The sequence below is a fragment of the Neoarius graeffei genome, chromosome 18, assembly GCF_027579695.1.
Source record: "Neoarius graeffei isolate fNeoGra1 chromosome 18, fNeoGra1.pri, whole genome shotgun sequence".
In the NCBI taxonomy this organism is placed as follows: domain Eukaryota; kingdom Metazoa; phylum Chordata; class Actinopteri; order Siluriformes; family Ariidae; genus Neoarius; species Neoarius graeffei.
The window spans coordinates 20742817-20763959 of NC_083586.1; the positions used below are offsets into that span (position 1 = coordinate 20742817).

At 40.2% G+C, this 21143-nt stretch overlaps 2 protein-coding genes across 2 annotated transcripts in view; one reads left to right on the forward strand and one right to left on the reverse strand.

Moving 5' to 3' along the window:
- Nucleotides 1–280: 280 nt before the first annotated feature.
- LOC132865730 (serine/threonine-protein kinase pim-1-like) lies at nt 281–6580 on the forward strand (the record flags this gene model as incomplete). The annotated part of the gene is made up of 5 exons (XM_060898258.1): nt 281–656; nt 751–927; nt 1066–1573; nt 2809–2875; nt 6404–6580. Coding segments are annotated over 3 exons (720 nt in total), but the record flags the coding sequence as incomplete, so codon positions are not given.
- The window catches only part of myo15ab (myosin XVAb), a 103645-nt gene continuing 87691 nt past the window's right edge, over nt 5190–21143 (reverse strand). Inside the window, 15 exon segments of the mRNA XM_060898259.1 lie at nt 5190–5291; nt 5721–5861; nt 6410–6543; nt 6645–6778; nt 7178–7311; nt 7421–7581; nt 7752–7848; nt 7948–8025; nt 8319–8413; nt 8610–8740; nt 8930–9012; nt 12068–12141; nt 16081–16153; nt 19676–19736; nt 19824–19939. Of these exon segments, the coding sequence (XP_060754242.1) occupies nt 5190–5291; nt 5721–5861; nt 6410–6543; nt 6645–6778; nt 7178–7311; nt 7421–7581; nt 7752–7848; nt 7948–8025; nt 8319–8413; nt 8610–8740; nt 8930–9012; nt 12068–12141; nt 16081–16153; nt 19676–19736; nt 19824–19939 (1614 nt within the window).

Consider the following 21143-nt stretch of genomic DNA (forward strand, 5'->3'; position numbering starts at 1 on the left):
ACTAATTATGTTTTTTTTTTTAAAACATGTGAACAGGTTGCCCTTAAATATGTAGCCAAGTCTGCCTGTGATGAATGCATCATCACTGTAAGTAAACCTACTTTCCAACTACTTTACAGAGAAGCCATAGAATTCAAGTAACAACCACTTTATAGAGCCTATGTTCATTTACCCGTTCCTGCCAACAGAAAGAAAAACATTCCACCTCTCAGTCAGAGGTGTTTCAGACCCATCTCACACCAGCCCCATGCTAAGACTGTGTTGGTTGTAATTGTAGGCTGGAGAAACAGACCGCCTGCCTCTGGAGGTTGCTTTAATGCAGATGGTGTCCATGCCACCTCTCTGCGAGAACGTGGTGGAGCTGCTGGAATGGTTCGAGATGTCCAGTTGCTTCATCCTGGTTTTGGAGCGACCCAGTCCCTGTGTGGACTTGCGCGAGTTCTGCACTCACATGAACAGTCAACTGTGTGAACCACTGGCTTGTGAAATCATGTGGCAGGTGGTTCAGGCCGCTCGTCACTGCTGTGACTGTGGTGTTCTTCACCATGACATCAAAGCGGAGAACCTTCTGATCAACATCGACACTCTGCAGGGGAAGCTGATAGACTTTGGTTGTGGAGACTTGCTGAAGGACTCCCCCTATCAGAGATTTGTAAGTAACTGTATAATACGTATGGGAGAGAATCAATGAGAATGCATCCGAGAACCATTTTTGTGAAAGTTGCTGCTCTTTCGGTCTTTTTCACTCAGGAACTCAGACTTTCTTACCTCCAGAGTCGACAAGAGACAGGCAGTATATGGGACGTCCTGCTACCATCTGGAGTCTGGGTATGCTCCTGTACTACCTGGTCTGTAGTGACTTCCCCTTCAAAAGCGAGGTTGAAACCAGTGAGAAGGACATATTGCCCCCTCCTTATCTGTCTCGAGGTGAGAAAATGCGGAAGTATCACATTTAGACCTGTATAATAAAGCTGTAAAACTTGCACAGCAAAATTAATTTAAACATCACGATTGATGCTTTTGTTTCCTTGAATTTTAATTTCTGTCTCATGACTTCACACACAGGTTGCCGAGATCTGATCTCATGGTGCCTAAACAAAGACCCTCACTATCGGGCGACTTTGGAGGACATCATCAGCCACGAGAGGTTCATGGAGGAGCTTCAGTACAATGTCCAGGTGAGTTACTTCCTGCCTACTTTGCTCACTTCATTTTATTTCCTTTTCATATGATTTATACCACATTATTTTTCATAATATTTATACCTGATAATCATATTGGATGTAGTCAGAGACAGGACGACATGATAAACACATTGTAATATAATCCTTATTGATCACACACGTCTCCTTCATTACTGTCTGCTGCAGGAGAGAACGAGTGTGAGGCTCATTCATTCTTATTTCTGTTGAACTAAATGATTGTGTGTGTGTGTGTGTGTGTGTGTGTGTGTGTGTGTGTGTGTGTGTGTGTAACTGAGCCGTTTGTGTGAAGATGCACAGTAGGAGAGCTGCTGCTACAAGAAGGCTTTGGATCTGTTGATGCCGGGGTTCATAAGTCAGATGTGAAAGTGGTAAGATATCTGCACAAAGAAAGTTAATTTGCATTAATCAAACAGGAATTCAGAGTTGGAGCGGCACAGTGGTGTAGTGGTTAGCACTGTCGCCTCACAGCAAGAAGGTCCTGGGTTCAAGCCCGGTGGCCAACGAGGGCCTTTCTGTGTGGAGTTTGTATGTTCTCCCTGTGTTTGTTTGTGTGGGTTTCCTCCGGGTGCTCCGGTTTCCCCCACAGTGCAAAGACATGCAGGTTAGGCTAATTGGTGGCTCTAAATTGACTGTAGGTGTGAATGTGAGTGGTTGTTTGTGGCTACAGTATTTGTCAGCCTTGTGATGACCTGGTGACTTGTTCAGGGTGTACCCCGCCTCTCGCCCATAGTCAGCTGGGATAAGCTTCAGCTCATCCGCGACCCTGCACAGGACAAGCAGTTATGGATAACGGATGGATGGATGAAATTCATAGTTGTATATGTAGTTCCCTCCAAAAAAATCAGATGCGCAGATGAAATCACTGCATTTAAATTTTTTAGGTCGTATTTGCTGTTGCTTGTACTACTTAGCTTTCTTAAGCCTTTTAGAGTTTTGTGTCCAAGTGGGACTCATGGAGCACACCATTCAGGTAAACTGGGACTTCACAGCATTTATTTTTTGTTCTTAGTAAGTACCGTAAGTGTAAGTCGACACTTGTGTTTCTCCCTTACAGTGGATCTGTCTGATAGAAATCACATGACTTGGCTTTATGACACAAATCATGTACATATGTTTTTCATTTAATCATTTTCAGGATTTACTAAACATGGGACAGTCAGGTGAATTGGGACCGTCTTAAAACCCAGCACGTGTAAAGAGGCGAAGTGAAGAGCTATCATGGATGCATAAAACCTTTCACAGCTACAGTTAAACGATGTACTGATGGATTTTATGTGCATAAAATGGTGGTTTTATGAAGAATTTTAATAACGTAGACTGGGAAATATAGAACATTACTCAGGCTACTGACTGTGCAGACATTTTTACTGAGTGTACTGTGTTCTGTCACGGATTTCCACAAGTGTTAAAACCTGCAGCGTGATAACACACACTTCCGCAGTGCTTTGAGTTTTGTTCACACAGCCACACATGTTTCTTTTCTATTTATGTCTGGTCTCCTCCCCCATCCTGTCATTGTTTTTCAATTCGAACGTATCATGATCATTCACACCTGTTTCCTGTTTGCCCTTGATTGTTCTGTGGATTTATATCCTGTGTTCAGCAGCCTCACTGAAGAGCTCCCTCCAGAGGCTCACAGGGCCGCCTTCATTCCCAAGCTCCAGCCTGAGGTCAGTGAAGTGATATGTGATGTCACCGAGCCCATGCCAGAGACTGTTCAAAATAAATTCACACTGAACTGATGATTGTATTTCCACTTTGCTTATTAAATTGCCAACTGAAAAATGAGTCCAGTAAAAGCCTTGCATATACAGTGGTGCTTGAAAGTTTATGAACCCTTTAGAATTTTCTATATTTCTGCATAAATATTACCTAAAACATCAGATTTTCACACAAGTCCCAAAATTAGATAAAGAGAACCCAATTAAACAAATGAAAAAATATATTCTACTTGGTCATTTATTTATTGAGGAAAATGATCCAATATTACATATCTGTGAGTGGCAAAAGTATGTGAACCTCTAGGATTAGCAGTTAATTTGAAGGTGAAATTAGAGTCAGGTGTTTTCAATCACTAGGATGACAATCAGGTGTGAGTGGGCACCCTGTTTTATTTAAAGAACAGGGATCTATCACAGTCTGATCTTCACAACACGTTTGTGGAAGTGTATCATGGCACGAACAAAGGAGATTTCTGAGGACCTCAGAAAAAGCGTTGTTGATGCTCATCAGGCTGGAAAAGGTTACAAAACCATCTCTAAAGAGTTTGGACTCCACCAATCCACAGTCAGACAGATTGTGTACAAATGGAGGAAATTCAAGACCATTGTTACCCTCCCCAGGAGTGGTTGATCAACAAAGATCACTCCAAGATCAAGCCGTGTAATAGTTGGTGGGGTCCTTTGCGACCTTGCCAACACTGCATTCCAGCATAAGAACCTTATCCCATCTGTGAAACATGGTGGTAGTGGTGATAGTATCATGGTTTGGGCCTGTTTTGCTGCATCTGAGCCAGGACAGCTTGCCATCATTGATGGAACAATGGATTCTGAATGATACCAGCAAATTCTAAAGGAAAATGTCAGGACATCTCTTCATGAACTGAATCTCAAGAGAAGGTGGGTCATGCAGTAAGACAACGACCCTAAGCACACAAGTCGTTCTACCAAAGAATGGTTAAAGAAGAATAAAGTTAATGTTTTGGAATGGCCAAGTCAAAGTCCTGACCTTAATCCAATCGAAATGTTGTGGAAGGACCTGAAGCAAGCAGATCATGTGAGGAAACCCACCAACATCCCAGAGTTGAAGCTGTTGTGTACGGAGGAATAGGCTAAAATTCCTCCAAGCTGGTGTGCAGGACTGATCAACAGTTACTGGAAATGCTTAGTTGCAGTTATTGCTGCACAAGGGGGTCACACCAGATACTGAAAGCAAAGGTTCACATACTTTTGCTACTCACAGATATGTAATATTGGATCATTTTCCTCAATAAATAAATGACCAAGTATAATATTTTTGTCTCATGTGTTTAACTGGGTTCTCTTTATCTACTTTTAGGACTTGTGTGAAAATCTGATGATGTTTTAGGTCATATTTATGCAGAAATATAGAAAATTCTAAAGGGTTCACAAACTTTCAAGCACCACTGCATGTCAGCATTGGCCTTGCAAGGTTCAGGAGGATTTTAAGCAGAAGATGGCGTTTTGAGCCATTTTCAACCCAAGAAATGCTGATTTTTTTTTAAATAACAATGTTTATTTAATATTTAATTTTGTAAATATTAACACCAGCATCATGTTTCATCAGTCACATCATTGAGGTTACAGCTTTAAAAAAAACCCACACATTTAAGTCAGCAGTACATCACTAAAAATATATTGTATATTCAATGTGTGTATTTTTATTTGTTCTTGAATAAACATTCTCCTTCGTTATGAAAAGAAAATCTTGCTGGAAATCATTAGAATGAAATGGACGCCATTTTGACTTGCAGCAGCACTGTGTTTCAGTTTCATAACGGAGTCCGAGAGAGCAAGCCCAGAGAACTTTTCTGAGCTTTCTGGAATATAACAAACTAAAAAACTGATAAGTCTGATAAAATATTTATTTATTATATCAAAATATTTTTTTTGTCCAGGTGTCCAAAAGGGAAAAGAATAATCACGTTTTAAGATTCTCCTGAGTAACTCTGTGTGTGTGTGTAAACACAATAAACCATACACAGTCATACAGTCAGGTCGTCTTCTTAAACATGGCGTCACAAAATGGCATATTTACATTACATACAAAAGGGTCACAATTCTACATTATATACATCAAATCAGTCGACGTCTGAAAGAAGCAGTACGGAGCAAAATCACATTCAGTTTCAACCGCTTTTGTATTTGACTTGTTTGTGTTGTCCTGTACGCTGTATCACATTGCTATAGTGAGATCATCCATTATGGGATGAGAAAAACAAACAAACAGTGTGATTCCAGTGTGTTATAAGAGCGTGATTTCACTCGGAGGAAGAGTGAGTCTTTTTTCTTGATGTAGCAGCAGATTCTCGACATGCATGGCAACAACACGACAAAGCTCCAATCCCTGGCAACAAACACGTTATAACACAAAGTAAAGATAAGAAATAAATATACGTGTGTGTGTACAGTATATCAGCAAGCACAAAACCAAGAACTGTTTCTCGTTCAGCAATTTAAAAGGTTATAATTAATAGCTTTAAACTGTAGGTAAAGTTAGAGCTTTTTCCTCTGACTGTTACAAAGCACTGATACTGAAGACTCCTTCCTTAAATGCTCATTGTAAGCTAAGCTCAGAGAAATGTTACTATAGCAACAATTTTTGAAATCTGGTTATGTGGATCAGTCAGCATACACATTACAGACATCGATGATGATATCTAGATTGCTGCTAAGAAATACCACGCTTGTTATTTCACATGTTAAAAAGTGTGTGTGTGTGTGTGTGTGTGTGTGTGTGTGTGTGTGTGTGTGTGTGTGTGTACACACACGGTACCTGTTCCAGCTGTAACTGTGTAGTTCTGCGGTTGCTCAGGTCCCCTAATAAAATATCCACATAAGGGTAACTCCTTCCTGCGTTGGGCCGCTGTGTGTATGCTGACTGAACCAGCTTTAAAGGAAACTTCACCAAGACCTCCTACGAGAGAGAGCGACATCAAGTCATTATTCTTGATAAAAGCATTGGAGTAGCAGTGTTCTAGAAAGGTCTATAATTACTTTTACTTTATTATTTTCAGGACAATGCACACTGATGAACACATACACAGTACATGTAAATGTGCCAGATTGTAGCCCAAAGGCTAATTTCCATCTGTAGTCCATAATAGGCAGGTTAGATGTTCATAAATAAAAAGACAAAAAAAAAAATCCAGACATACACAGCTATACACACATAGTAAGTACTAAAAGAGAAGAAATACAAATACAAAAAACACAATCACATTTATAATAAAATAAACATACTTAAGAATAGGACTGTGTATTAGTACTGTTAGAGTTGTGTGTTAATAGAGTGTTTGTATGTGTGTGTGTGTATGTGTGTGTAAGAAATTAGAGGTGTGTACATGTTTGGTGAGCTCTAAGCCACATGGGTAATGATCATTTGTTTCTCTCTATGCTCTTTCAGGTTTTGGACAATTAATTATTGTCTTTTCTTTTTAATTTTGTGCTATTTTGCAGACATACATGAGTGTCTTGGTGCAAAAAGTGGAGGCCATTTTGATTGACAGCCAGGATGCAGGGGGTGGAAATTGTGTTGTCATTACTACTCAGAATGTAAAAGAAGGACGATCCGAACATGGGGAATGCACACACCAATCCTAAAAATAAATAAATAAACAAAACACATTAATATTCCATGATCGTATATCATGAAGTGTTTTATTCCTCTTACACCACATGGGTGTGGGTGTGTAAGTACCCAGGAACTGTGATCTGGCCTGATGAGGGCTGAGGCTCTGGACTGCATGTGTGTGTTGCGTAAGCAGCTGCATCCACTGCTGAGGTCCCTGCCTGATAAACACCTGGGCTGGAATATATTCCACCAGCTCATGACTGCACACACACACACACACACACACACACACACACACACACACACACACACACACAATATGTGTATATTTTATAAGGATTTCTCAAACAGCTGCCCAAACTAATAAATTTGATAAATAAAAATGCAAATGTAATAGTTTTAGTTAATGGACTTCTACAGACACCATCATTCAATAATTTATCAAACTAATACATCACAAATCTGCTAATGGAACAGAAATACTCCTGGGAAAGTCAAGTTATTCTCAAGCCACATCTCATTCATACCTTACTGAAGAAGAATGTAATATTCCATGAGCTATACTTTAACTTGAGTGAATCTGAAACATTTTTACAGGACTGCATGGTGTTATAAAGAAACAAACACACTGTATAAAAATGGAGGTTTTGTGTACGTACATGGTGGGAGCAGAGCTGATGTCCTTTTCTCTGTGCTGCAGCGCAGCAAGTTTAGCGATCTGATGAAACTGCTGCTCGCTGACTTTATCTGGCAGGAGCACGACCAGTAAGCCCTTCAGATAGTCAGGGAGAACCTTTAAACACACACACACACACACACACACACACACACACACACACACACACACAATCAGGGATATTGCAGGAAATTAAAAAAAAAAATGTTATGTCAACATTTCATACTTGGTTGTAGTGAACAGTGACGCTGAGCTCATTGTCAAACTTGAGTGCCTGAGCCCAGATCACACGTCTGAACCAAAAGCTGTAGTTGCTGTCCATCATCTCAGCCTCTGTGCTGACGTCTAAGATATATTCCCGTTTATTCAGTGGCCTCACGTTCTGACCTGCAACGTGTGAACCAAAAACACTCCAAGTTACTTCCTGTTCTCATTTACCTAATAGCAGCTCAAAACAGTCGACCACATTTGGTTCCACTCCTGCCAGCCAAGAACAGGAATCTTAGAATCAAGAGCAAGTTCCTATTAAAGTGGCCAGTGAGTATCTTCACACGTACCTCTATTCGTAACAATGAAAATGGTGTACTCGTTCATGGCCTCCAGCCTTTGCAATGCTAACTCGTAACACAACTCCTCGATGACATCTAAAGCCACCTACAAATACACACAAAGCCAAGACACTCAACATTATAATAACCATAAATCACACAAAAATTGCTTAATGAGCATGGAGAAAAGAGGATCAGAACCTACAGAGCAGGTTTTAACCTTTAGGTGTCGTTCAATTCCTCCAGGAAATAGGAAGAGCTGCCTTTTAGAGCTTCGACCAGCCTGAAGGAATGTACATGTACATAAAAATGGTACAAATTCAAAGTATGGTTTGAGTATACACCCCCAATTTTTTTTTTCAGGATTTTATGATATATCTGCTTTCTATTTCCATGGAAACATTACAGCATCTCTAAATAGAGAAATATTTAATTCTTCAGTTATTAAGTCTGCTAGCATCAATGTTAGTATGCTCATATTATATAAATATTACTATTCTAATATTAATATTCTGTCATCTCTACTGCTATACCACAGTATTAATCAATCAGTCAGTGTCATGTTTGTGTTCTGACCACGATGGCTTTGAGCTCCATGCTACTGGGACACACTCTCCTCCCACCACACTGCAACGTTTTCATCAGGTTCTGCTCACAGGCTTTAGCAATGCCTGGGAATTAATCAGCAACAACATGAAGGATTCTAGCAGAAATTAAAGCTAGTTTCAGAATCTATAGATAAAACTCTTCCTTTTGGCGTTCTCTCTAAAGCCACACCTCCAAAACATGCACCACCTTTGCTAGAGTGCTACCACGAGAGTGAGAGCCGTATAAACATGATGAGACACAGCATGCTTTTGTACATACCATGAAACTGACCTCCTGAGCTTGTGGATGCATCCTGTAAGAATTTAAGCAGGAAGGGACGAAGGACATCAGAACATGGGAAATGTGCTGTGAGAATGTAGAGCAGACGCCAGCCTCTCTGACAGCTGTCTCTACACAACACATGCACAAGGTAGTGAAGCGTTAAATTGTTAAATGCTTATAGCAGATAAGCTACATCAGAACTCTTCTGTGGCAACTTTAAGAGTGACTGCGACCAGTTTTGGGGTTTTATATATACATGATGAGATTTTAAAGAGGAAATGGTGGCTGAATGAAAGAGAAAAAGTGTTGTGACTTACGGCTTAGGGCTGGTGTTGCCAGTGATCTGTTTGAGGACTTGACAGTACGCTTCATCTCTCATTAACGTGAGCTCGCCAATCAACTGTCAAACGTGTACAATAATTGTGTTACACTTTTACAGCAACATGCAGAGTTGTTATCAACAACCATTTATTATTCATTTATTATTAAACCACAGCAATGTCAAATTCTCGGATCTGATTGGTCAGAAGATGAAGAGCAAATCACAGGTTTGTTTTTAATGTGCTCATTTAATGTTTCGATAGTATGGACTGGGTCTTTTATGGTGAACACTCCATATACACAACTTTAAAAGTGTGTGTAATTGTTGATATAGTGTCTTGCGAAAGTATTCATCCTCTTTGGTGTTTGTCCTGCTCTGTTGCATCACAAGCTGGAAATAAATGGATTTTGGGGGGGTTAGCACAATTTGATGTGCACAACATGCCTAGCACTTAAAGGTGCAAATTGTTGTTTTATTGTGCCACAAACAATAATTAAGGTGAAAAAAAAAACAAATCTGGAGTGTGCATAGGTATTCACCGCCTTTCGTATGAAACCCCTAAATAAGAGCTGGTCCAACCAATTCACTTCATAACTCACATAAATAGTTGATTAAGCTCCACCTGTGTGCAATCAAAGTATCACATCATTTGTCATATGATGTCTGTATACAGTAAATCAACCTGTTCTGGAAGGACCCTGACTCTGCAACACTACTAAACAAGCAATGTGAGAACCAAGGAGCCTCCAAACAGGTCAGAGACAAAGTTGTGAGGAAGGATAGATCAGGGTTGGGTCATTTAAAAAAAAATCCCAGGGAGCAACATTAAATCCATTATAGCAAAATGGAAAGAATATGTCACCACTACAAACCTGACAAGAGAAGGCCACCCACCAAAACTCACAGACCAGGCAAGGAGGGCATTAATCAGAGATGCAACAAAGGCACCAAAGATAACACTGAAGGAGCTGCAAAGATCCACAGCGGAGATGGGAGTATCTGTCCATGGGACCACTTTAAGCCATACACTCCACAGAGCAGGGCTTTATGGAAGAGTCTCATCTCATCTCATCTCATTATCTCTAGCCGCTTTATCCTGTTCTACAGGGTCGCAGGCAAGCTGGAGCCTATCCCAGCTGACTATGGGCGAAAGGCGGGGTACACCCTGGACAAGTCACCAGGTCATCACAGGGCTGACACATAGACACAGACAACCATTCACACTCACATTCACACCTACAGTCAATTTAGAGTCACCAGTTAACCTAACCTGCACGTCTTTGGACTGTGGGGGAAACCGGAGCACCCGGAGGAAACCCACACGGACACGGGGAGAACATGCAAACTCTGCACAGAAAGGCCCTCGCCGGCCACGGGGTTCGAACCCGGACCTTCTTGCTGTGAGGCGACAGCGCTAACCACTACACCACCGTGCCGCCCCTTTATGGAAGAGTGGCCAGAAAAAAAGTAATTGCTTAAGGAAACACGTTTGGAGTTTGCCAAACACATGGAAGAAGATTCTCTGGTCAGATGACACTAAAATTGAACTTTTTGGCCATCATGGGAAATGCCATGTGTGGCTCAAACCCATCACCCTGAGAACACCATGCTTACAGTGAAGCATGGTGGTGGCAGCATCATGTTGTGGGGATATTTTTCATCTGCAGGGACAGGAAAGCTGGTCAGGATTGAAGGAAAGCTGGATGGCACTAAATATAGGGCAATTCTGGAGGAAAACCTGTTTGAGTCAGCCAGAGGTTTGAGACTGAGATGGAGGTTCATGTTCCAGCAGGACAATGATCCTAAACATACTGCTAAAGCTACTGTACACTGGAGTGGTTTAAAGGGAAACATTTAAATGTTTTGGAATGGCCTAATCAAAGCCCAGACCTCAATCCAATTGAGAATCTGTGGCATAACTTGAAGATTGCTGTACACCAATGCAACCCATCTAACTTGAAGGAATTGGAGCAGTTTTGCCTTGAGGAATGGGCAAAAATCCCAGTGGCTAGATGTGCTAAGCTAATAGAGACATACTGTACACCAAGAGACTTGCAGCTGTAATTGCAGGTGGCTCTGCAAAGTATTGGCGTGGGGGGTGGGGTGGGGTGAATACCTATACAAACTCCAGATTTCTGTTTTTTTTTTTCATCTTAATTATTATTTCTGTTGCAATAAAACAACAATTTGCACCTTAAAAGTGGTAGGCATGTTGTGTAACCTAAATGATGCTAACCCCCAAAAATCTATTTTAATTCCAGCTTGTAATGCAACAAAACAGGACAAACACAAAGGGGGATGAATACTTTGGCAAGACACTGTATGGTGAGATTTTCTTGAAGGATCAGAACTTTGTAATAATTGGGCCTGAGTTTCCCAAAAGCATCATAGCACAAAGATCATTGTTAAATGGTAGAGCAAGCAGCACAATGAATGCTCTCTGTCCTAGTTAAGATGCTCTTAGCTTTAAGAGGCTTTTGGGGAAACCCACCACAGAGGCTTTGCACTACAAGAAAGTCAAAATATAAAGTCTGATCGTGGCTGAGAGTTCAAGAAAACAAAAATGACTGTGTTCATTGGGTGTGGGGGTATATTCTTTCTCTCCTGTCAATCACAACAACACCAGCCAATCATAGGTTTCTGTGAGATCATGTATGCAGAAGAGGGCAGATAGCACTTTCCTCAGTGTGCTACAGAGGCAGCAATTACAAAAGATGCTGATGTCTGGCTTCACGTGTCTCAGAAGTAGTATGTTATTCTTTATTTTCCTGGGTTGGTTAGTGGTGTATGATTGGGGAGAGATGGCTAGTAGGCTGGAATTGACAGGTGACCAAATTTGGGAGAAAAATATAATGGAGGAAAAACATACAGATTGTCTCATTCTTTACTTGATAAGAAACTGCTAGTGTTGGCAAGTTGCTATTGTAGAAGAGGAATAAAACACTTCAGGACTTGGTATTATTGGAAAATTGTCAATTTCTGGGTTGAAACTAACTCCATTTTGCATCAAGCCATGTAACATCAATGCACTGATGCTTGATATTGGGAATGAAAAATGGAAAGCCATGACATACTAACAAAAAATAACAGTCTTTATGTAAAAGACTTTTGGATTCTAATGTACGAGTTTTACCTTCAAAAAGGTGCAGAGGACAAAATGTTCAGATTGGCCTCGGAGTGGATGGTCACCCATGAACTTCATTATGGCTGAACACACAACATAAATTAATGAAATAAATTTAGATAGATAGATAGATAGATAGATAGATAGATAGATAGATAGATAGATAGATAGATAGATAGATAGATAGATAGATAGATAGATAGATAGATAGACTGCAAACAATGATAGCAAGTGAAAATATCTTGAAAATAGTTGAAACAATCTAGCATTTCCTATTAGAAGAATACAAAACACCAATTCTGAGATTATTAGACCTAGTTCTAGATTGCAACCAACTTATTCTAAGATGTCTTATCAAGTAAAAATATCTGTCCATGCAACAAGATAATTTCACTCCTATTAAGTAATTTCTCCTCAAATTCAGTTTTCAATTTTTTTTCAGTGTAGATAGATAAACTTTAATCAAAGCTGCATAGAAATAACCAGCTCCATACATAATCTGATCAACTACAGTGGTGTTTGAAAGTTTGTGAACCCTTTAGAATTTTCTATATTTCTGCATAAATATGACCTAAAACATCATCAGATTTTCACACAAGTCCCAAAAGTAGATAAAGAGAACCCAGTTAAACAAATGAGACAAACATATTACACTTGGCCATTTATTTATTGAGGAAAATGATCCAATATTACATACATGTATCTGTGAGTGGCAAAAGTATGTGAACCTCTAGGATTAGCAGTTAATTTGAAGGTGAAATTAGAGTCAGGTGTTTTCAATCAGTGGGATGATAATCAGGTGTGAGTGGGCACCCTGTTTTATTTAAAGAACAGGGATCTATCACAGTCTGATCTTCACAACACATGTTTGTGGAAGTGTATCATGGCACAAACAAAGGAGATTTCTGAGGACCTCAGAAAAAGCGTTGTTGATGCTCATCAGGCTGGAAAAGGTTACAAAACCATTTCTAAAGAGTTTGGACTCCACCAATCCACAGTCAGACAGATTGTGTACAAATGGAGGAAATTCAAGACCATTGTTACCCTCCCCAGGAGTGGTCGATCAACAAAGATCACTCCAAGATCAAGGCATGTAATAATTGGCAAGGTCACAAAGGACCCCAGGGTAACTTCTAAGCAACTGAAGGCCTCTCTCACATTGGCTAATGTTAATCTTCATGAGTCCACCCAGGGCTCTACAGTGCGCACATTTCACTCGCATTTGCGAGCGAATTTTTCGGCATGCGAACGACGAAAAAAAAACGCGCATTCGTGCGAGGGCTTCTTGCGGCCGACAATTTAGGAAAGCACTGAGCACAGACGCGACGAGTTTAACATTCTAAAATGCATCAAATGTTAAACTGCAAAGTATGTAAATCCAGTGCTGGATAGCCTACCTAATATAATTCTTTATACTAGAGACAAGAAAATTACATCAATGTGTTCATCAGAGCCTTGTAGTGCTCAATGTGAAAGAATTTTGTGAATATCTCCTTCCGTTTTCGTGTAAATCCCCGTTGTTTGGAGGGAGTACTCTGAGAAAATCCTGCACACTCTGTGTGACACTCTGCTAGCAGCGCGCGGGTGGGGGAGGGGCTGCTCGCTCTCATACACACACACACACACACACACGGGAGGGGCTGCTCCCTCTCAGAGAGACACAGGCTTGTAGCATCAAGGCAAGTCACACATTCACACAGTGCATCACTCTCACAATTTCCCACAGGGGAGTTGTCTCTAGTTAGTTATAGAAACTCAGGATATTGCACTGTATTTGGTATTGCATTGTATTGGGTATGGATGTAAAAGTGTAGAAATATAAATATAAAATATACAAAAGCTATAAAAACTAAAAAGTTGCTCTGTGAGGTTGCACTGTAATAAGTATTGCACTGTATCAGGTAAGTGTGAGAATATTGTCCTTTTTAGGTCCTTGTTGGTGCATTGTTGCACCTGCCAGAAGTGGCATCAGTCAGTGCATGTAATTAGCCTTTTTCACATTACGTCACTTGCAGATGAACCTCACATCCGTTTTTAGCCATTTGAATGGAAGAAGAGGCAGCATGCTAATCTGCTGGCTAACAAGTAGCAACCATAGAAAGTCAGTAAACTTCCTTTCCAAAACAAGGCAGATAAGTGACTGAAATGGTCGCTAACAATACGTAATGATAAACAACAATGCGCAATATTATTATCAATCTTATCTGTGAATGACACAGTTTTGTTAACATATGTTGCTGCCGTATACCTCTTCTTCCATTCAAAAGGCTGAAAACGGATATGAGTTCCCCTGCAAGTGACTTAATGTGAAAAAGGCTAATTGTTCAAGGTGGTTATGGCCTGTGGGGAAAAAACTGTTTTTGAGTCTGTTGGTCCTTGCTTTGATGCACCTGTAACGCCTGCCTGAGGGCAGCAAGTCAAAGAACTCAGAGCCAGGGTGGGAGCTGTCCTTGATGATATTGTTAGCTCTGCTGAGCTCTGCTCTCTGTTTAGCTACTGTTTGTTCATTCATTCCGTTGTTCATTATTCATTTGTTTGTTCATTCATTCATTCGTTCATTCATTCATTCTCAATTGAATTTTGCGTTTTATGTGTTGGTGTGTCTAAGGTTTGCGCTGCAATAAACCTTTAAAATGAAAACCTACTTGTGCTTGTGCCCCCATTTTTTTCCCTGTGCTCCTAAAATTTTTAATTTAGGAGCACGTGTGCTCCTGAAAAAAAAAGTTAGTATAGAGCCCTGAGTCCACCATCAGGAGAGCACTGAACAACAATGGTGTGCATGGCAGGGTTGCAAGGAGAAAGCCACTGATCTCCAAAAAAAAAACATTGCTGCTCATCTACAGTTTGCTAAAGACGCCGTGGACAAGCCAGAAGGCTATTGGAAAAATGTTTTGTGGATGGATGAGACCAAAATAGAACTTTTTGGTTTAAATGAGAAGCATTATGTTTGGCAAAAGGAAAACACTGCATTCCAGCATAAGAACCTTATCCCATCTGTGAAACATGATGGTAGTATTATCATGGTTTGGGTCTTTTTGCTGCATCTGGGCCAGGATGGCTTGCCATCATTGATGGAACAATGAATTCTGAATTATACCAGCAAATTCTAAAGGAAAATGTCAGGACATCTCTCCATGAACTGAATCTCAAGAGAAGGTGGGTCATGCAGCAAGACAACAACCCTAAGCACACAAGTTGTTCTACCAAAGAATAGTTAAAGAAGAATAAAGTTAATATTTTGGAATGGCCAAGTCAAAGTTCTGACCTTCATCCAATCAAAATGTTGTGGAAGGACCTGAAGCGAGCAGTTCATGTGAGGAAACCCACCAACATCCCAGAGTTGAAGCTGTTCTGTACAGAGGAATGGGCTAAAATTCCTCCAAGCTGGTGTGCAGGACTGATCAACAGTTACCAGAAACGTTTAGTTGCAGTTATTGCTGCACAAGGGGGTCACACCAGATACTGAAAGCAAAGGTTCACATACTTTTGCCACTCACAGATATGTAATATTGGATCATTTTCCTCAATAAATAAATGACCAAGTATAATATTTTTATCTCATTTGTTTAACTGGGTTCTCTTTATCTACTTTTAGGACTTGTGTGAAAATCTGATGATGTTTAAGGTCATATTTATGCAGAAATATAGAAAATTCCAAATGGTTCACAAGCTTTCAAGCACCACTGTAAATTATTAAATATCACAAGTGTGTACAGAACAACTGTGGGTGGAATTAGTCAGAATTCCATCAAGAGTTTGAATTGGGATTAAAGAAAACACTACACCACACATCTCAATCCATAACTCTGGTCTCTCACACAACAGATTACGTGCTTTGCCACTCCACATAAAAGTTCAACCACATTCAACTCTGCCCCCATTTTCCACCCCAGCAATGAGAGAGACTGTTGTACATGACATGGCTCATTTTACAACTTCTCAAAGGGATCTTTGATGAATAAGAACCAAGATCTGCATGATAAAAAAAAAAAAAAGTCTGTTTGCAGTAACTAATTTCTCACCCAGGAACGTTTCTGAGGCGACTCGGTTCATGTTTGGCTCCGTGAACTCGATCAGTGACTCCTGGATGGGGTTCTGAAGACAGGATGAAGTTTAACCATGTTGGTGTTAAACATCAACAATCCGATGCTTTAGCATTGACCCTAGCACATGCTTAGCCTACATACATATGGTATGATCATGTAACCTAAGGGTTAAATACAATTTGTATGGCCACACCCCCTTACAACATGTATACATATCCAGAAATCGTATCCGATCTAAACAGTACATACAGTTGTGGTGAGAAATTTACATACAGTGATATGAATGTCATCTTGGATATGAATGTCATGGTAATATTTGGGCTTTCAGTAATTTCTTTTAACTGTTCTTTTTCTGTGGCAGAATAATTGTACAGCATACATCTTTAATTAAAAAAAACACTAGAATTTGGTGCACGAGTTTTAATTTTCTTTGGGTTTTCTGAACTCAACACAGGGTCAAAATTATACATACAGAGTCAAAAATTTACATACGCTCACTTAGATTATTTATTCAGAAGTGTTGAAACTTCCAAAATGTCTCTTATCTTGCCAAAGCCAAGGTCTCTTAACTTCCTGTTAGTGATCATCATTGACTACAGCTGGATTTGTTTACAGCACACGTTGGATTGACCAGCACACAATACAATCGGAAAGTCCAAGGAGCTTAGTGCAGATCTGAGAAAGAGGATTGCAGATGTACACAACTCCAGAATCTCTCTTGGAGCCATTTCTAAACAACTACAAATTCCAAGATCAGTTCAAACAATTGTACGCAAGTTATTGTGAGGTGTAGTCACTTTGCTTCAAGAAAACCCAAACTGTCACCCTCAGCTGAAAGGAATTTGGTTTGGATGGTCAGGAACAACCTGGGAACCACCATGGCACAGCCCTGCCATGAACTAGAAGCTGATGGCTCACTGTCTACAGTTCAGTGAGTTTTACATCACCATGGACTAAGAGGCTGCTATCCAAGAAACAACCCCCTGCTCCAAAATTGACACCTTCAAGCTTAACAAAAGTTTGAAGCTGACCACACGGACAAAGAAAAAAGCCTTCCGGAAGAGAGCTGTATGGTCAGATGAGTTTGGCCACAATGACCACCATGTACAGAAGGACACTGTACCAACTGCTGTTGGTGGTAGGATCATCATACTCTGGGGCTGTTTTGCTGCCACTGGAACTGGTTCATTGCACAAAGTGGATGGAATAATGAAGAAGGACTACCTCCAAATTCTTCAGCATAAACCATCAGGAACTTGAACACAACTTGGGACTTACAGTGGTGCTTGAAAGTTTGTGAACCCTTTAGAATTTTCTATATTTCTGCATAAATATGACCTAAAACATCATCAGATTTTCACACAAGTCCTAAAAGTAGATAAAGAGAACCCAGTTAAACAAATGAGACAAAAATATTTTACTTAGTCATTTATTTATTGAGGGAAATGATCCAATATTACATATCTGTGAGTGGCAAAAGTATATGAACCTTTGCTTTCAGTATCTGGTGTGACCCCCTTGTGCAGCAATAACTGCAACTAAACGTTTCCGGTAACTGTTGATCAGTCCTGCACACCAACTTGGAGGAATTTTAGCCCATTCTTCCATACAGAACAGCTTCAACTCTGGGATGTTGGTGGGTTTCCTCACATGAACTGCTTGCTTCAGGTCCTTCCACAACATTTTGATTGGATTAAGGTCAGGACTTTGACTTGGCCTTTCCAAAACATTAACTTTATTCTTCTTTAACCATTCTTTGGTAGAACGACTTGTGTGCTTGGGGTCATTGTCTTGCTGCATGAACCACCTTCTCTTGAGATTCAGTTCATGGACAGATGTCCTGACATTTTCCTTTAGAATTCGCTGGTATAATTCAGAATTCATTGTTCCATCAATGATGGCAAGTCGTCCTGGCCCAGATGCAGCAAAACAGGCCCAAACCATGATACTACCACCACCATGTTTCACAGATGGGATAAGGTTATTATGCTGGAATGCAGTGTTTTTCTTTCTCCAAACATAACGCTTCTCATTTAAACCAAAAAGTTATATTTTGATCTCATACGTCCACAAAACATTTTTCCAGTAGCCTTCTGGCTTGTCCATGCGATCTTTAGCAAACTGCAGACGAGCAGCAATGTTCTTTTTGGAGAGCAGTGGCTTTCTCCTTGCAACCCTGCCATGCACACCATTGTTGTTCAGTGTTCTCCTGATGGTGGACTCATGAACATTAACATTAGCCAATGTGAGAGAGGCCTTCAGTTGCTTAGAAGTTACCCTGGGGTACTTTGTGACCTCGCCGGCTATTACATGCCTTGCTCTTGGAGTGATCTTGTTGGTCAACCACTCCTGGGGAAAGTAACAATAGTCTTGAATTTCCTCCATTTGTACACAATCTGTCTGACTGTGGATTGGTGGAGTCCAAACTCTTTAGAGATGGTTTTGTAACCTTTTCCAGCCTGATGAGCATCAACAACGCTTTTTCTGAGGTCCTCAGAAATCTCCTTTGTTTGTGCCATGATACACTTCCACAAACATGTGTTGTGAAGATCAGACTTTGATAGATCCCTATTCTTTAAATAAAACAGGGTGCCTACTCACACCTGATTGTCATCCCATTGACTGAAAACACCTGACTCTAATTTCACCTTCAAATTAACTGCTAATCCTAGAGGTTCACATACTTTTGCCACTCACATATATGTAATACTGGATCATTTTCCCCAATAAATAAATGACCAAGTATAATATTTTTGTCTCATTTGTTTAACTGGGTTCTCTTTATCTACTTTTAGGACTTGTGTGAAAATCTGATATTGTTTTAGGTCATATTTATGCAGAAATATAGAAAATTCTAAAGGGTTCACAAACTTTCAAGCACCACTGTATAACAGGACAATGAACCTAAACACACATCAGAGCTGGTTGTGAAGGATAAAGCGGGCTAACATTAAGCTTAAAACAGGTCCTGATTTCAACCCTATTGAAAATATTTGGACTGTGCTTATAAGTCAAGTCCATGCCAAGAAAAAAAAATTAATTGAACTCTACCAATTCTACCATGAAGAGTCATGAAATATCCAACCAGAATTCTGCCAGAAGCTTGTTCATGGTAAACAAAAGTGTTTGGTCAAGGTGATTCTTGCGAAGAGACATTTTACCCAAATATTAGGTGTGCTATATGTATATTTTTGACCTTGTATGTATAATTGTGACCCTGTGTTGATTTCAGAAAACCTGAAGAAAATTAAAACTTGTGCACCAAATTCTAGTGGTTTTTTTTAATTAAAGATGTATGCTGTACAATCATTCTGCCACAGAAAAAGAATAGTTCAAAGAAATTTCTGAAAGTCCAAATATTGCCATGACATTCATATCCAAGATGACATACGTGCCACTGTATGTAAACTTCTGACCATAACTGTAAGTGTATAGGTAAAGTTTATGGAGTATAGGAAGCGTAAAGAGTATGAAATACACTATAGTAGTGTGTCTTCTTTAATTAGGTCACAAATCATTCTTTAACACAATTTTGGCTTATGTTTATTAGCATACTGCATGTGTGTACTACCTTGCTGAATTTGATCATTTCTGCAGGGTCTTTGCCACCTTTGTCTTTCTTGGATTTCTCACTAGCAACATGAAAAGATTAAATAAATGATTGCATTATAACTTCCTCTTTGGCATCATCTTGTGTACTTTTGTGTAATTGTTCAAACCTGTTGCTGCTGCCCCACTGCCTGAAGTATTTCCGGGCAAATTCTACCATGGTGTACTGACTATCCAAAAAGATGCTGCCATTTGTTTCAGGACTGGCCAAATCACCAAACTGATCCTAAAAGATATGTATTTACACAAATGTTATATTTGTTATGTATGTTGGTATGTCGTAAGGGGTTGCTGTTTGTACACTGCAAAAAAATATCTTAGCAAGTGAAAATATCTTAAAAATAGTTGAAACAATCTAGCATAAGAATACAAAACACCAATTCTGAGATTATTAGACCGAGTTCTAGATTACAACCAACTTATTCTAAGATGTCTTATCAAGTAAAAATATCTGTCCATGCAGCAAGATAATTTCACTAGTATTCAGTAATTTTCTCCTCAAAGTCAGTTTTCAATTTTTTTGCAATGTATGTAGAAAACGTTTGTACTTAAATATCCATTTTGTTATAAACAAGTGACAATTATAGTACTCATATTTATGTCAAGTGATTTTATTACTGAATCAGTTGACTGCTGTGAGGCAGACATGAACAACTGGGGGTGGCACGGTGGTGTAGTGGTTAGCACTGTCGCCTCACAGCAAGAAGGTCCGGGTTCGAGCCCCGTGGCCGGTGAGGGCCTTTCTGTGCGGAGTTTGCATGTTCTCCCCGTGTCCGCGTGGGTTTCCTCCGGGTGCTCCGGTTTCCCCCACAGTCCAAAGACATGCAGGTTAGGTTAACTAGTGACTCTAAATTGACCGTAGGTGTGAATGTGAGTGTGAATGGTTGTCTGTGTCTATGTGTCAGCCCTGTGATGACCTGGCGACTTGTCCAGGGTGTACCCCGCCTTTCACCCGTAGTCAGCTGGGATAGGCTCCAGCTTGCCTGCGACCCTGTAGAACAGGATAAAGCAGCTAGAGATAATGACATGAACAACTGGATGGATGAGGCTTTGGTCAATATGGTAGCCAACCCTTTGCCACTGTTGACTGGGGAGGGGAGCATAATGCATGCTGCAGCATAAAGACTCACAAGATGTCTAACCTTTAGGTTAGGGTCGTCTAACCCTAACCCTAGACAACCATAGCCAACATTATCCTCAGTTCCATCATGTTCTTCAGAATCAGCAGCAACAGCTTCAGTTTGTGGGAGCTTTTGGATCAAGTCTGTGAATCACAGAAGAGTCCACAGTGCTACTGAGGATGCCAGTGACCTCTAAGTGGCATCCTCAGTAGCACTGTGGACTTTTCTGTGATTCACAGACCTGTTATGGCAACAAAAGTGTGTGTATATCTGGTACATCTGCCCCTTCTGAGTGAATTTTTTCAAAGG